The sequence below is a fragment of the Balaenoptera borealis genome (assembly GCF_965194805.1).
Source record: "Balaenoptera borealis genome assembly, chromosome: 11".
In the NCBI taxonomy this organism is placed as follows: domain Eukaryota; kingdom Metazoa; phylum Chordata; class Mammalia; order Artiodactyla; family Balaenopteridae; genus Balaenoptera; species Balaenoptera borealis.
The window spans coordinates 48,900,986-48,919,027 of record NC_138868.1 but is presented as its reverse complement, the minus strand read 5'-3'; the positions used below and the strand labels follow the sequence as shown (position 1 = coordinate 48,919,027).

Genomic DNA, 18,042 nt, shown 5'->3' with positions numbered 1-18,042 from the left:
AGTTCCCTTGTATGTTATTTGTTGTTTTTCCCTTGCTGCTTTCAATAATTTTTCTTTGTCTTTAATTTTTGCCAATTTGATTACTATGTGTCTCGGCGTGTTTCTCCTTGGGTTTATCCTGTATGGGACTTGCTGCACTTCCTGGACTTGGGTGGCTATTTCCTTTCCCATGTTAGGGAAGTTTCCGACTATAATCTCTTCAAATATATTCTCGGGTACTTTCTCTCTCTCTTCTCCTTCTGGGACCCCTATAATGCGAATGTTGTTGTGTTTAATGTTGTCCCAGAGGTCTCTTAGGCTGTCTTCATTTGTTTTCATTCTTTTTTTTTTATTCTGTTCCGTGGCAGTGAATTCCACCATTCTGTCTTCCAGGTCACATATCCATTTTTCTGCCTCAGTTATTCTGCTATTGTTTCCTTCTAGTGTATTTTTCATTTCAGTTATTGTATTGTTCATCTCTGTTTGTTTGTTCTTTAATTCTTCTAGTTCTTTGTTATACATTTCTTGCATCTTCTCGATCTTTTCCTCCATTCTTTTTCCGAGGCCCTGGATCATCTTCACTATCATTATTTTGAATTCTTTTTCTGGAAGGTTGCCGATCTCCGCTTCATTTAGTTTTTTTTCTGGGGTTTTATCTTGTTTCTTCATCTGGTACATAGTCCTCTGCCTTTTCATTTTGTCTGTCTTTCTGCGAATGTGGTTTTCATTCCACAGGCTGCAGAATTGTAGTTCTTCTTGCTTCTTGTGTCTACCCTGTGGTGGATGAGGCTATCTAAGAGGCTTTTGCAAGCTTCCTGATGGGAGTTACTGGTGTTGGGTAGAGCTGGGTGTTGCTGTGGTGGGCAGAGCTCAGTAAAACTTTAATCTGCTTGTCTGCTAATGGGTGAGGCTGGGTTCCCTCCCTCTTGGTTGTTTGGCCTAAGGTGACCCAACACTGGAGGCTTCCTGAGCTCTTTGGCTCTTTGGTGGGGCTAATGGCAGACTCTGGGAGGGCTCACACCAAAGAGTACTTCCCAGAACTTCTGCTTCCACTGTCCTTGTCCCCACGGTGAGCCACAGCCACCCCCCACCTCTGCAGGAGACCCTCCAACACTAGCAGGTAGGTCTGGTTCAGTCTCCTATGGGGTCACTGCTCCTTCCCCTGGGTCCCGATGCGTACACTACTTTGTGTGTGCCCTCCAAGAGTGGAGTCTCTGTTTCCCCCAGCCCTGTTGAAGTCCTGCAATCAAATCCCACTAGCCTTCAAAGTCTGATTCTCTGGGAATTCCTCCTCCTGTTGCCGGACCCCCAGGTTGGGAAGCCTGACATGGGGCTCAGAACCTTCACTCCAGTGGGTGGCCTTCTGTGGTATAAGTGTTCTCCAGTTTGTGAGTCACCCATCCATTAGTTATGGGATTTGATTTTAACGTGATTGTGCCCCTGCTACTGTCTCACTGTGGCTTCTTCTTTGTCTTTGGATGTGAGGTATCTTTTTTGGTGAGTTCCAGTGTCTTCCTGTCGATGATTGTTCAGCAGTTATTTGTGATTCCAGTGCTCTCGCAAGAGGGAGTGTTCTGTCTCATTTTAATCTCATACATTCATCCTCAAATAACTTCCTGTGATAGGTGCCTGGAAAGTAATCTTTCTGACTTCTTGTAAGTCTGAAAATGACTTTTTTAGCCCTCACACTTGATTGATAGTGTGTCTGGGTATTGAATTCTAACTTGATCATAATTTTTTCCTCAGACATTTGCAGGCATTATTCCATTATCTATTTTTTAAGTCCAATGCCGATATGGTTCCAATGTCTTTGAGGTCTCTTAAGCTTTTGTGATTTTTCTCTGATTTTTATGTTTGGATATTTCACAATAATGGGCCTAAGGTAGGGTTATTTTATTATAGGTGCTCAGTGGACCCCTATCAGTTTGTCCTTCAATTCTAGGGAATTTTTTTTTTTTAATTAATTTTGTAAGTGAAATGGGGAGCATTTTCTTTTTTCTTTTTTTTTTAAATTAATTAATTAATTTATTTTATTTATGGCTGTGTTGGGTCTTTGTTTCTGTGCGAGGGCTTTCTCTAGTTGTGGCAAGCGGGGGCCACTCTTCATCGCGGTGTGCGGGCCTCTCACTATCGCGGCCTCTCTTGTTGCGGAGCACAGGCTCCAGATGCGCAGGCTCAGTAATTGTGGCTCGCGGGCCCAGTTGCTCTGCAGCATGTGGGATCTTCCCAGACCAGGGCTCGAACCCGTGTCCCCTGCATTGGCAGGCAGATTCTCAACCACTGCGCCACCAGGGAAGCCCTTAGGGAATTTTTTTTAAATTGATGATTTTTACCTTCACTTTCTGTGTCCTAACCTTCTGGAAAACTTAGATATTAGACTTCCTGGGTACATATTGTGTATCTCATATTTGTTTTGCCTAAGTTTCCTGAAACTTTGGTTCATATTCAGGTACATGTTCCCTGACTTTACCTTCTTTTGAATTTTTTATTTGTTTTAGCAATCATGCTATTTTGTCCCTGCGAAGTTTGTCTTATTTTATTCTCCATTCCATTTACTAGTAGTCCACCCTTATTTTATGGAAATACATTGTGGAAATTTCCTGTGAATGAAATGTTTTAAAAGTTCCTGTTTCCTTCCTGAGTTCTCTCTGTTTCCTCTGGGGACATTCTTTTTTGCTTCTATATGTGAATGTTGCTGTAAGGTTTCTCTATACGGCTGGTGATTCTTTGCAATTTAGTCATATTTAATAATGAGGCAATAGGAAAGCTGACCATAAGGCTATGTATCTATGAGGGAGTGTTTACTTAAAGGGGATTATAAGGGATTCCATTTTTTTTTCAAGAATATGGAGGTTCTACTCTTGGGCACTAGTTCTCATACTAGTCGCCTTGGTTTCTCCCTAGCCAGACTAGACAGTATATGGTGAAGATTTTCAGTCACTGCCCTTGTTTTCAGCTCAACATCTTAGTCTTAGCTGCCACGACATCGGAAATATCTGTGTCCTGAGCCTGTATGAGTTTAGTGGGCCAGGTTGCCTGCCTCTCACGCGTATCTCCCTCTGCATTTTTGGGGGGGGGCGGCCTGTGGCATCCTCTCCCACAGCTCCATCCACATACTGTCTTTCAGAAAAAAAAATTTAAAACCTTGTTTGCTGATCATCCCATGCTATTTTCTTTGTGATTGTTTATACTTTTTATTTATTTCATATTATTTAATGGGGGCAGGGTGTCAGAAAAGAGAGGATATATATGCATAAATATATATGCATATGCACCATTATGAATCAGTCTCCCTTAAATATTTTATATACATATTTGCACCTATATTTCCTTATCAACATCGAGTTGAAGTATCTGTCATCTCTCCCTGCTAACAGTAGGCCATTTAATTTGTTTTTACTTCCTTTCTTTTTCCATCTCCCACGTTTTGTTGAAATTGTTGGAATTTATGTGTATAGTTACCATTCCTTTGCTCTTTTAAGTGTTTCTTTCCTTAACAGTTCCATTAAACGTCATAACCTCAAAACCAGCAATTATTCAGATTTAATACACTTTTTACTATATTCTTTGCTTATCACTAATTCTTGTGATACATAGTATATAAGTATGTATCTTATCTAGAAAGCCCTTCCCTTCTTGGGTTCTCTATCCTGACATAAATTTTTATTTATTTGGAGAATTTCCATAGCTTGTATTGCTGGAAAGGGTAGGCGAATGGTATATTTTCTGAGTCACTGATGGCTGAAAATGCCTTTCCTTTCTTCTTGTGATAATGTGGCTGGCTGTGGAATTCTAGGGCTACAGTCTCCTTTTCTTAGTTAGACCAGATGAGATCTCAGGCGTGTCGGATTCTGGGTACTGCTGCAACCATGCTTCTCCCTCTTAGCCACTGTTTTAAACATCTCACTGAGTATAGGAATTACTTTGTCTCTCGCATTAATTTGTTAGGTCAAGTGCCATTTATTCTGATGACTCAGCTTGATTGGTTAGCCTCTTTCAAGTTGCTGATTTGGCCCATTTGTCCTATGATTTTGTTGTTGTTGTCATCAGTTTCTATACTCCTCCTGTTGCTTCACAGTTCAGTGGGGCAACTACTGTTCCTCTGTCCGTATGCAGTGTAGGTGCTCAAGCTTTGTGCTCCTTGGGCAGTAATATTTGTCATTCCAGAACAAGTCTTCAGGCTTGCAGGGATCCCTTGGAATCATAGGTGTCCAGCTGGGTGTCTGCTGGGTCTAGGGGTGTCATGATGTCTTGTGTCTGGTGTCCAGGGATAGTGCTACAGTACATCATGTCCTGTGGTGAGGGCTAGTAGCCAGCAGAAAAGGGTTCTGATGATCAGGCACCCCACTCCACATCTTCCATGGAGGGATGTTCTCCATGGCAGCTCTGGGTACAGTTTCATGCACTGTCACCCGCAACCAGCAACACCTCTGGGGATCTGGATCACAACTGGGTTACCATTTGCCTCCTTTCATCCCCGAATCACCAGCTGGTTATTCTCTTGCCTCTTTGACAGAAGGACCAATTACACTTTTCTATTCTGCAGAAAAATATCTTTAGAATAATAACACTTTGATGTCACTATGTGCTGTTTTTTTTTCAATTTTTATTGTAAAATATACATAAATGCCAAAGAATATACACACACACACACATATATATAGATATATATGTAGAATACATGTAGTTTAAAGATCAATAATAAAACAATTGCACATGTACCTACCACCTAACTTAAGCAAGAACTCCTTTTCTAAATAAAGCTATTTTGTGATTCTAAGTGGATTCTCCCACTTCCTTTCCTGAGGCTGTGGGTCTGAGGTGGGTAGTATGTGTGGCCTTAGTGACTCTGAAGCCACTTTCTAGTACTTCTTTCTGAAAAAAGAGAAAAGTACAAATAGAGTGTGTAGAGGGCCCCCTGAGCTGTTTGCAAGCAGAAGTTCTGACGATTACACTTAGTGGTTGGTGTGGCTGTGTGGGTCGCTGTTGGTTTCTCCTGGCAGGTGCTCCCTGGCCACCTGCTCACCTACATGGCCCCTTTGTGTGAATGAGGAAAAGGCCCTCTTGCTATTTGCCAGACATTTTCTGTAGTAACTATATGTACAAACATTTATCCTGACTATGAATGTGACTAGCGGCTCCTGGAGTCTACAGGCCACAGCCTTAACTCACAGTAAACACAGAAGTGGCCACAGGGCCCTCTGGTGGGCTGCATCAGATGTACACTGAATGCCTGCTCAGACCAGACCCCTGCTCTCCTGGATCCCCCATGACTGGACTTGGGAGCAAGGTGTTTTTTGGGTGTGTGAGCTGGGAGTCAGCTAACAAGCTGGAATCGTTCTTGAGCTGGGTCAGGGCCCTATGGTTACTAGCAGACGTGGGCCCAGGATTTACCTTATTTAGCATGTTGCCAACGCCAAGTAAACCCTGAGAGGCCATGTTGTACCAAGCTGATGAGTTCACAGCTCAGGTGGGATTCTAAATGCAGCGTGCCATAGTCCTGCACAATCCTGGGTAAAGTCTCTCGTTGATGTGATTGTTGATATTGCCTCTTTTCCCTCTTAAAAGTATCTTAGTCTTGGACAATAAATTATATGGTCATGTTTATTAGTCAACTTTTTGCCATGGTAACAACCACCTTTGAGACCTTAGTGACTTAAATAAAACATCAACTCTTTACGTTTTGCTCATGGATCTGTGGATCAGTTTCTGCCCTGCCCCAGTCCGTGTGTCAGGTTTAAGTTTGCTCCTCATTCTGGACTTTGGGCCTATGCCACAAGTCTTCCTTTGTGGCACCCAGGCTGAAATATCAGCCCTATTTAAGACCTCTTCTTCTCACAGCCGAAGGTGGGAGCCCAAGAGTCCTCTGGTCCAAGGTGGCATGGGCCACATCTACTCATATTTCATTGACCGGAGCAAGTCACGTGGCCAAGACGAACATCAGGGGGTTTGGATTTATGCTCCTTCCTTGGAGGGGGCACTATGGTGTGGAAGAGTGAATATTTGGTAAATAATAATATGGAATTATCACGTCACACTCCTAAACCTTACTGCCTTCTGGTGTATGCCTCCTCCAGCCTATGCTATTCTCCTAGTGGTGTCTGTGTCAGGACAGTGCTGAAGTGATTAACAGGATGTAGGGAGGGGCTTTTGCCTCTGTTTGGATTGCATAACGTAGTAGGGGGTTTCGCTGTGTTGTGGCGCTCTCGTTGGAGCAGGTGGGGGCCGATGTTTACTGTGGCAGCCTGATTAACTGGGAGGGGCCTCCTCCTTCCCTGTGCCCCCAGTACTACAACCTGTCATGGAAGTTTTCACCAACAAATCTTCCATCCTGTTCTGTGAGCTCTCAGAGCCACGTGGAACCTGTGGCCAAACCGTGCTCTCCTCCACCTCAAGTTGGGGCTCCATGAGGTGTGATTTCTGGTGCCCTGTACTTTGCCCCCGCTGACTCTGTTCCTTGTCCCCCATCCCTGCCCTTTTTGCTCTGCACCTGAGATTGTTAATTTTTATTTTTCCCTCAGTGTCCCTTCATTTGCCTGTGTTAAGTGTTCAGCCCTGATTGGCTTTTCCTTTAAAACAATCCCAGAAATTCCTCAGCATTACTCGTTCACCGATGGATAGAAGGTACCTGTCCTTGTTTTCCATAGTTATGTAGTTTGCATATCCCATTTCAGTGACATTTAAGGAGAGAAGTGGGATAAGCAAAGATTTTGAGCTCAGTTACCCATGTTGAAGCTGGAACCCCCATGTTTCCAAACAGAAACATAATATTGTTTCGCCGCAAGGGCAGAGATTGATTGGGAGGCATAGAGGAGAGATACATTAGATCCATCACCAGCCCTGGCAGCTGGCTTTCTGTCAAGAGCAATTTTTCATGAAGAAATTGTTTTATCATTTCATAAGAATGATCAAGTACCTTCAGAGTCATGTTGAAAAGCACACGGACAGTAGGTGGTCAGCTTGACTCCGTAGGTAAGTGACTTGCAGGAGGGGTTCACGTGCCTCAGCAGAGATGCAAACTGCCTCATGTCATGGATTGTTGGTGTGCCATGGATCGTTGAAATTGTGACTATTAAGTAACCGAGTCCTAATTTTCTCCTTCACTAGAATATGAGTCTGTGAAAGTAAGAGTGTGTCTATCACGTTCTCCATTGTGTCTCCAAAGCCTGGCACAGTCCCTGGCATGTAATGGACAGCCAGAAAACTTTGGCTGAAGCAATACAAGTATTAATGATGGACAATAAAGGCAGAACCTGGGGAGAATCCTTGGGGCTCCAGGATGTAATGGAGCCCAGCAAGGGCAGGTAGGGGTGTCCTTTAAAGGGAGGAGTTTATAGCACCACAGTGCCAGGAATGAGTTCAGGTCGATGCCTCAGCTTCCCTGGCTCTACTGTAGGGTGGAGTGGAAGCCTCAAGAGGGTTGGGCTTTGTTCTGAGAGTTGGGTGCCCAGCCACTGGACACTGCACTGCCATGAACCCTAGCTGAAGCCATGGGGCTGTGGTCCACGTAGCAGATGTTGTTGCCCCCCACAAAACCCCTCTCCATTACCACTTGAGCATGTGCCTGCTGACCTCCAAGGCCAGCCCTGCATTTATTTGAAATGTGGGAATTTTCTGGCCACAGAAACTTACTTTGCCACCCATGCTGCAGGTTAGAAATGCCCCTTGAGAGCTGCCCTCAAATCAATGACTGAAGGGGTTGATGTTATAAATAACCCAGTCCCCTGGTCTCTGGGGTGTGGAACCTCCCTAGCAGCTTAACCTTTGGTCTCCCACTGTGGTAACTGGCTTGATAAAGCCCCCCTTACTGGCTGCTTTCTTACTCCCCTGGATTACTTCCCTACTCTCCTACCTGGGTCACTTCCCTACTTCCCTACGTGTGTTTTCTTCACCTTCTAAATAAACCTCTTGCCCTTGAATACTTGTTTCAGTTCTGCTACTGGGGAAACCCAAACTATGACCATCATCCCCGGGTCCTGGGCACCTGACCACCAGGTGGTGGGTATTCTTGAGGCTTGGGAGGACTTGAGCTTCATTTTGCTTAGACCCTTAAAAGTTCCTATCAAAAAGAGGGGGGAAAAAGCACTCTAATTTCTCTTGTTTTAAAAAGATGTTACTTAAACAATTCCCAAATTTATACTATACTGCTCTCTAAGATGACAGAGGAATTTTTAAGGACAGTTGAAGCTATCCTGCTCCCAGAATATCAATGATTTGTATTGCCGAGGGACAGGGTCTCAGTTGACTTGCAGGGCATTCCTGGTCCCCTGAATACACCCTGTCTCTTGCTATTGCAGGCTGTTTGTTTCTAAACATGCCTGCATGTTACATCCTCTGCGCTTGTATCTGAGTCCTCAGTGTCCCTGCCTCAGAGTCAGGTGGCCCAGCCTGGCCTTCTGCCATCACTCCTGACGGATGCATGGATGAGAGGGTCTTTCTGCCCGCACCGGGCAGTGAGTGGGCACGGGAGGAGCAATCCCACTGACCTTTGATCTTTGCTTCTTTGCAGATATCTCAGTGAGCCTGCTGACCCTTGTGGTCACTGCCTGTGGCCTCGCCCTCTTTGGCGTGTCTCTCTTCGTGTCTTGGAAACTCTGCTGGGTTCCGTGGCGAGAACGAGGCCTGTTCTCTGGTAGCAAAGACAACAATCAGGAACCTCTTAACTACATGGACACAGAGACCAACGAGCAGGAGAACAGTGAGGGCTTCCTAGACCCTCCCACCCCTTGTCCAGACTCCTCCATGAAGATCAGCCACACCTCCCCTGACATTCCCCTCTCGATCCAGACAGGGGACCAGGAGAACTGTGCCCATGGCGTCCGTGTGCAGCGCCAAGTCACAGAGCCAACCTCATCAGCTCGGTCAGTAATGCCCCCTTCCTTTCTGGATGCAAGGCAAGCACCACCCTGTTCCCTTCTCTTGGCAGCAGTAGCACTGACTAGCCAAGGAGCCTGTAACCTGTCACATGTCCATTAGGTGTCAGAGACATGAATATGGAAAGCTTGATGCTTCCTATACTCCTGTTAGGTTCCTGAGCACTGCTTAGTCTGTACTTAGTTCATAATAACAATTGTTAACATTGCTAGGACTTACCGTGTCAAGGACTATCTGAGAACTTCATGTGTCTTATTTTATTATCGCTCACAACTTTGTGTGAGATGGATCTTATTATCATTTTCATCTCACAGAAGAAGAAACTTAGGTCAAGGAGATTCAGAAACAAAGTCATGTATTGGTAAGCACCCAGGTCAGGGTTTGAACCCCGGTTCAAACAACACCGGAGCCCAAGTTTTTACCCACTCTTCCGTGCTGCTCTCATAGTGCTATGGCGTTGATTCTCCATGCCTCTGACCTAGCCTAGCTGTCTCACACAGGCTCTCTGTAGAGTCCACCAGTGGCTGGAGGTCTTTGTCCATCTCCAGGCTTTGCAAGGTCTCCAGAGTACCCAGGCCCAGTGTCGCTCTCTTTCCATGGGTTGCATGCTCTGTGCTCTTGCGCAGTAGAGAAATAACATAGTGCAGTGATTAAAAAGCAAGGACTCTGGGGTCCAATGAACTAGCTTTACCTACAAGTATGATATTGGACACATTATTTAACCTTCGTCTGTTTCTGTTTCGTCTTGTGAGAGGGGAACGGTGATAGGTGGTTTTGAGAATGAGATGATAACATGTGCGTCACATGTGCTTTGCACAGGCTGCATCTAGCACCTGCTCCACACCCTGAGCTGCCATTTTGCTTTCGGTGCTGCTTTCATCATCATCATCATTGAGACCTGCCTCTCCCAAGACTCAGATGCATACAGGTGGCTTTGAGGCTAAGCAGCCAATTCTGAATCACTGTATATAAAAATTCACTCTCAATAAGAGACTTCAGGAAAAGAGACCCAGAAAGCAGCTTTCTTTAAAATGAAAATATTTGCTTGAGTGATAGCTGGAGAAATAGCATGTGCTGTTATTTGGAAAGTACAAGCACAGTTTGGGGTTATTTTTTTTTTTTAATCTTTTTTATTTGTTCTCTAGAAACAGAAATAAGATCTTACCCTTTTTTATGTTAATCAAGTTTATCCTAGAGACTCTGCTCATTCACATTAAGTAGGATGGAATATGACAGTTTATAATTTAATTTTTTTCAGAAAGCTATTTTAGCATCATTTCCAATTCTGAATTAGAGAGCTTTACCTAAAATATTCCTCTGTGAGGAAATGGATGGTTGTTTGCCATTTGATTTAGAAGAAATCCTCAGATTTTATCATTAGGATTTCTCTTCAGATTTAAGACTTAAATATAACTGGAGCTCTGTCTGATGCTGCCGTGAAGTTTGTGCGGTGGTGCAGACTCGTGATAAAATCCTTTCAGTGCTTCAGTAAGTAGGGCCTTCAGGTGGGGTCTCCATTGAAATTGTCTCCTATCTGGTTTGACTCTGCATGTTAATTTTTCTGATCTGGGTTCCATCAATACAGAGTGATAGTACTGTGTTTTTATTAGATTATAGGTCTGAGGACTCTGCCATAATTCTAATGAATTGATAGCAATCATATCACTATAATTATTACAATGTTTATCCTAGAAAAATGTTTAAGTAACCTGCATATCAAAAAATAGATTTCATTTAAAACTAAAAACTGTAGATATCTTCACCACTGATTCGTAGAAATTGGGTAGGAGGAAAAAGAAAACTAAAAAGAGAGAAGGAAGGAATTATCCCTGTAAAATGCATTTTACATTTACACTTATTCTAGTTTTGGAGTCATGCAATTAAATTTTCTCTTCTGATGGCCAAAACCAAGTTTGGTAATATCTGACTACCATACGAAAACTAAACTCTTTCCAGCTGCATTTGACCTAATACTGATAATTTGCATCATTTCGCATTTCAAACATTCTTATCTAAATTACTGCTGACCTAGTTTTATGGGTTATGTCTAGAAATACATATCTTTGACTCATGGTCTTTCCATAATAAGAAGGGTGTAGTCTTCTAATTCTTTAGGGATGTGTTATAAGCACACACGCACACACAAAGCCTTTTTACTGACAGAGCGGGCAAAATGAATGAAATTTCCTTGATGCTCCAGAACATTTTTAACATTCTTTTTTAAGTAGCATTTTTCATACCATATTTGGGGAGAGGGAGGGTACTCTTTGCTGAGATGGCTCTAAACAGTCTGCTCTGCTAGTTATTATTTCTATTCCCTTCTTTCTCATTATGATCTTTACTTTCTCACTGCTGTCACTTTCTTTCTTACTGCTTCCCTCCTGCAGCTGTTATCACTTGTCCCAAAGTTCCCTGGGCACCTGCTCAGCCCAGAGCATACAAAGCTTAGACTCCCAGTTAAGGCCTCCCCACCGTCATGGCGATTGGCACAGCTTCAGCCATGGCATTTGCGTCGGAAGTCCCACTGTCATCTGGCCTCTTCAGCTTGGATATGTGTGGCTCCCACCACCGCCTTTTGGAATGTCCTAAAGATGAGCTTTGCTCCATCTTCTAAGAATGTTTCTGGTCAGGATGACTTTCTTTTGTTCTTCCAACATCAAGCATGTTTGCATTCTGTTTCTGGTTAGCTCAGTTACTATGAGAACCCTCCAAAATTCCTGTTAATTCCTTTCAATTTGGATGAAATCCCTTTTGTATAATGACCTAATATCCTGGGAATGTGGATCTTTTTTTTTTTTTAGAACTTTTCAATACCAGAACATTTTAGAGGTCTCTACTCCAAATATATGAAAATCCCTGGATCCTCAAAATAGAAGGAACCTTGAAAGGCCATCTAATCCATTTCCTGATTCATGTCCCAAGATGAAAGTTCAATCTGTTGTTGTTTTTTTTTTAAGTCTTCTCAAATTTCCTTTAAAATACTTTGGCTTTATAAAAATTTCAATTTCCACACCACAAACTCCTTATCAGGTCTGTTAAGGCCTGTGTAATACTGCCACAGTCTGCTGCTGTCAGCTATCGGCCTCACCTCCCAGCCAGGCCACCATGTGGCACCAACCCAGAGGACCCTGTTAACATGGACTCAGTTAAGAGGCCTCACCCGAAAAAGCTCATCACATTCCATCCACACTAGCTTCTCTCTTGGTTCCTTCAGTATCCCTGACTTTTCCTGCCTTGGTACCTTCACACATGCTATTTCCTCAGCCTGGAATGCTTTTCCTTTTCCTTTTCCATGCCAGGCTCCTTTGCAGCCTTAATGTCCCTGCTAAAGTGTCACCTCCTCAGAAAGGTCTCCCTCACCACCCTATCTGAAGTATGTGTTCTTTCCTCCACTCCCTCCCACTCTTTATTTTCCCACAAGTTGCCTTACTTTCACTTCTTCACAGGATTAAAATCTATTTCTAACTCTACGATTGTTTGTTTATTGCCTATACCCCCCTCTAGACTATGAGTTCTGTGAGTTCAAAGACCATATCTGCTCTGCTTCTCCCTATATATCTAACCTCTAGTGCAGCCTCTGGCACATAGTGGAATTTTTCATGAATGACTGACACAGTACATTCGTCAATATCAGGCCACTTTTCTCATGTTCTGCTGACAAAAATGGCAAAGCGCAACAGTATAAACTGAGTAGAGCCTATAATGGTATGAAGCCAATGGAAGGTCACTTGTCCCAGGTCTCACATTCATCAGAGCCTTACATTTAGACTTTTGAGCTTGTCTCTGAATTAAGCAATCCTTAGAGTCACAGAAATACTCTGACAGAATTGAAAGAAGACGACAATTTGAGTCTTCTAAATTTGAGTCCCATTACTGGCCACAACTCCAGTAAGTGGCCCACTAGGATTAAGTGCTGCAATTACTCTAGGAGTAGCACAGTTTTATTAAGCTATATATTTTTATGTGTTGAGAGCATTGGTTAGATGTAAACATTTAAAACATAACTTTTTGAATTACTCTTTTAGTTATTTCTTCAGGTTTTAATAAACTGACAGCTTCAAAAATGGAAGTTGCCTAGACCTCTCTCAACTTCCATGAGACCCTGAAACCAGGTGTAAATATGTATTTTCTCTACTGAGATTTAATTATCAGAAACTATTATGTCCATGGCATTTATATATTTACTCTAGACACACGTATTAAACATTTGCTGTGTGCAAAGTTCTATGTTATGTGCTAGTAATAAAGAGGGAGAAAGGTTATAGCCCTGGCCTTGAAAGGGGAAATATACAAAAGAGCACCAATTACACATATTAAAGTGCTCAGATTGTTCTTTAGAAGATTAATCTGGCAAGAGTGTATAAGATGTGTGGGATGGGGTGAAGACTGGATATAGGGGTCCAGTTCAGACCTGTGATGATGAGGACCTGAACTCAATTGGAAGCAGTGGGAATGGAAAGAGCCATGAGATGTGAGCTACTTTAGAGAAACTGTTGGTGGACATAGGCTCATTTTAGTCACGGGATAAAATATTTGACGATGACACCAAGGTTTCATGCCTTTTTAACTTGGGGGAGGGTGGGAGCAGGACATACTTCAGTGTATCGAGCTGCACTTAACCCCACACCTCCACCGTCCGAGGCCAGATGCCTGCATCTCCATTATCTCACTCACTCTAAAGGCCTCCGAATCCCAGAACAAGAAAGCCTCAGATTCCCATTTCCTCCTACCCTTGTAGTCAGATAACTGTGTCTGTCCATCTGCTACTCCCCCTTCTTCTGTCTGTTTGTGGTTCAGAACAACCCAACCCTCTCCTCTCCATCACAAGGGAAGATTCCAAGAAGGCCTGTTTCTCCTGTTTCCAAATTTCCCTGTCATGACTTGAACTTTGTAAAGAAACCCCTGATGGTTCTGAAGTCACAATTTCCTTCTCTCTTTCCTGTCTTTGGACCCCCCACAGCCGTGTAAACACTGGTACCCCAAACCAGGGAAGGGATAGGCCAAGTTTCCCCTCTGAGATGGGGTCCCTGAGATGAGGGAGGGTAGAAGAGTGTACACTTGTCCATGGTTGCAGGGGAAATCCAGCGATGGGAGGGATGCTGGAGATTCTGAGCTCTGGTGCTTAATGGAGCCTGGAATGGAGGATATGGGCATGTGTGAGGTGAAAGCCGCCGGGACAGAAGAGCTGAAGGTCCCATCCTGCTGGAGAGCTGGGAGCCAAGAGGAAAACTTAGTTAATTTCCCTGTTGAGGTCTAGAGCATCAGCTGGGAGGCTGAGAAGTATGAGGCCAGGTGAAGTAGGTAGGCTTGGCTCAAGTACTGTCTCATCCGTGACAGTTTCCCTAGCCAGAGGCCTTCCTCTCTCCCTCTCCCTAACCTCCAGTCAGTTCTCATCCCCCTCTGCCCTGATTTATAGTCAGTGTATGACTATCTCTTTACTCCTGGCAAGGCACTTCCTTGAAGGCAGTGACTAGGCTTTGCCTCTCTGTCTCTTCCACCCTACCTGACCCCTTGCTTCGCACATTCAAATTTGTTGAATTGCAGTAATGTCCTCTTTCTTAAGATCCAGTGGAGGTAGTTGGCTTCAAGACACCTAGTTGGTCTTGAAGGTGTACTTTTAGTATTTAAATTGCACCACTGACTAACTAGATAGCACCCAGAATGGCCCATCATAGGTGGGAACTGACTCCAGACTCAAGTAGGGCCCTTGTTTGAATCCAGCCTAGAGAGAAAAATCAACGGCAGAGGAAACTGGAGCTGGTACCAGCCACTTATGGCCTCTGCATATGGCTGGATACTTGCTGCTCCCTGCCAGACCTTTCTGCCCAGAGATCCCAATAGAGCAGGATCAAAGCTCTATTCTAGCACTACAGAGGTTCAACATCTAGGCAGGGGACGGACCTGGCTGTACTAGTACAGAGAACCAGTTGTAGGTGCCTAACATCATTCCCCTGACTCTCTTCCTCCCCCTGAAAAATCAGAAGATCCAGTGAAAATTTAAGATGGTGGATTTCTCTGTAAGAAATTTAAATCCCACAAGAGAAACATTCACACCACACAGTTTTTGCACATGTGGGAATGTGTGTGGTGGGTGTGGACTCTGTTGGCTGTGACAGGTTCAAGTGACAGCTCTGGGATTGTGCTCTTGTTGTACCATGTGGGTGATTAGTAGTCAGGAGGGTATTTTAGGATGAAGAGGAATGTTTGGCATCACAGCATCTGTATGACAAGGGAGAATAATTTCAAACACGTTTCGGGGCCTATTGATCCCATTTTTATGTCTTTATTTCATAAAGTAGTCTTAAGAAAGGAAAAGAAGACAAACTCCGATCTTTACTCTGCCTCTTCAACTATTTACCAGCCCCTCAGAGACAGCTTGACTGTTCCCTTTCACCTTCTGGTGGAGAGAGGCTATTTTAATTAAGGTTATTGAGAGGCTGCACAAAATACAATATAATGGCTCTGAACTCTGAGCTAGAAACAAACAAAAATAACCTTAAAGACAACTTTGTATGTAATGACTACTTCTCTCACTTTGTGAGGACCCACACAAGGTAAGGCAAAGAGAATTTCAGATTCTGAATAGCAAATATTTAATTTGCAAATATCAGTTTCCAGCCTTCTCTAACTGAATCCCTATGTACATTTATAGTAGCTTACCTTTAATTTTTATACCCTCAGTGTTTGTTACAGAAATAAAACCCTTCCTCCTCATCACTAATCACCCCTGTGGTTCAGCAGTAGCGCGGCCACGGAGCTGGCACTTGCACCTGTCAGAGTCAACAGAGTCCCCTACAAGCAGACACATCCTGTCACATACATTTCCAGAAGAGCAAAAACTGTGTTCTCATAATGAAATGATTTGATTTGACCCAGTAAGAATGTGCAGCCTTAGTAGGCTAAAAGCCAGTGACAGGAAATTCTGTGTAATTTAGAGAAAGATCCATTCTTTTTCAGATAACACATAGCTAACTATTTCCGTTTCAGGATGATACTATATATCAAGGTGAATAATTTTATTTTTTAAACCAGTTTGTACAAATCTTTACCTCCCACCAGCTGAATAAGCTTCTTTAATGGCATATTAGACAGTTTAGAAAGTGCATTAAACCTTTAAAGCTCCGAGGTCACATGTTAGTAAGTTCATTTCCTGATGCCAGGCCTCAGTTTTGAGCTTCAAGCCTTGGGGAGCAGCTTACTTGCATTGATGAGCATTTTGAATATAGGCCAAAAAAAAAAAAAGCCCACAATTCTAAGCTTTTAACAGTGTGTTAATCAGTCTCCCTACATCCCAGGCACAAGTTTCTGGAAGACCTGGAGCTAATGAGGTTATAACTTTGTTCTCTCTTTCTCTTCACTCAAGGCATAATTCAATCCGAAGACAACTCAACCTGTCAAACCCAGACTTCAATATCCAACAGCTTCAAAAACAGGAACAGTTGACTGGAATTGGTCGAATTAAACCGGAGTTATATAAGCAGAGGTCATTGGATAATGAGGATGGGAAAAGGAGTAACAGCAAAGCCTGTGGGAAGCTGAACTTCATTTTAAAATATGACTGTGACTTAGAGCAACTCATAGTGAAGATTCACAAAGCTGTCAATTTGCCCGCCAAGGACTTTTCTGGGACTTCAGATCCTTATGTCAAGATCTATTTGCTTCCCGATCGGAAAACGAAACACCAGACTAAAGTTCACAGGAAGACCCTGAACCCTGTGTTTGATGAAGTGTTTTTGTTTCCGGTTCCCTACAATGACCTTGTAGCCCGGAAGCTTCACTTCTCTGTCTATGACTTTGACAGGTTCTCTCGCCATGACTTAATCGGCCAAGTGGTGGTGGATCACTTCTTAGACTTGACTGATTTCCCCAGGGAGTGCATCCTTTGGAAGGATATCGAATACGTCACCAATGTGAGTCTAACATTTCTTCATTTTGGTTGGGGGAAGGGCGCTTCTCGGTCAGCATGCAAACAGATTACTTATACCTTATTTTATTTGGTGGGGGGGCAGAGTATAAAATATATCTCAATGTACTTAGAGCTATTGCTTCAAACCTCCTTGTACCTTTCCAAAAACAAGTCTTTCACAATATTCATTTTGCAGTTTCCGAGAATTACTCATGAAAGCAATCTTAATAACATTCTCTCTTTTCTACTTTCTAATTCTAAGCAATTCCCTAATAGGCATTAGATATTATCCGTCCTCCTTACCTCATTTTCTTTGGAGCTTTCTTAGGTTGTTTGTGCTAAATGGATCCTGGCATCCTATTAACTGTTATCTGCAGCTGAGAGACCGTTGCCTTACTCTCTGAGGCCATCAAGCCCTTGCCATGTTCTCAGGTCAGCTCAGCAGCATTTCCCATGATCAGATCTTCAGCTTTAATCCCAGAAGTGAGAATGATTGGGAAGGGTTGGCACCACATTTTTAAATACAGAATCAAAGTTACAGGGAGGTCAGTCTGAAAACATCTACAGATATTGGCAAAACTGATCTGTACAAGATCAAATCCTATTTAGAGCTCAGGAGAGAGGGCAGAAGTGCTAGGTAGTGTTGCCATATATCCATGTTTACATTTAAACACAATATTGCAGCAGTGATATTTTTACTCCATTTGCATCCTTTTCACTATCTGCAGAGGTGTATTGATGCTCCTGAAATAGAAAGGAAAATTGGGCTATCTTAGGGGACTCTGATATTTTAAGGCCACTTGTTTCTTTTCCCTGTCCAGATTCGCTCAGGCAGCTTTGTTAGCTCATCTTCTGAGGGCGATATCGTTCTCTTTCTCTGTCCTGGCATCCAAGACAGCAAGCAGCATAATCCTTACTCCGCTCGGATGATGATCTAGCTTGAGTTTGGAGCCCATTTAGTGAAAGGCTCTCACTCTGCTCAGGAAGGAAACACACAAAATCTCTTCCCAGTGACCAAATACCCACACTGATACTCTCTCATCTCAGCCACTTTTGTGAACTGGGGACTCGTATTCCAAGGGACACCTTCTCTTCACATCCTATGTGATACCAGTGCCAGCTTTGTCCTGCTACTCAAATAAGCAAAGTGGAACATGGAGTTTTGCTGGCCTTTATCATAATGATGAGGAAAGAAAAGAAGGAGCTGGGAAAGGTGCAGAGAACATCAGATGATGAAACTAAGGTGATATGGGAGATTGGGGAAGGAACAGATCTCTTCAAAC

At 43.3% G+C, this 18,042-nt stretch overlaps 1 protein-coding gene across 3 annotated transcripts in view; it reads left to right on the top strand.

The window, feature by feature from the left end:
* The window catches only part of SYT9 (synaptotagmin 9), a 185,418-nt gene that overhangs the window by 50,367 nt on the left and 117,009 nt on the right, over positions 1–18,042 (top strand). For all 3 annotated transcript variants that reach the window (XR_014231410.1, XM_082341596.1, XM_082341597.1), the window contains exons 2-3: positions 8,489–8,840; positions 16,217–16,763. Coding sequence is in view for 2 of the 3 variants with exons in the window: in XM_082341596.1 (XP_082197722.1) it covers positions 8,489–8,840; positions 16,217–16,763 (899 nt within the window). In the remaining variant the exon portion in view is untranslated. The remainder of the gene's footprint in view (positions 1–8,488; positions 8,841–16,216; positions 16,764–18,042) is intronic.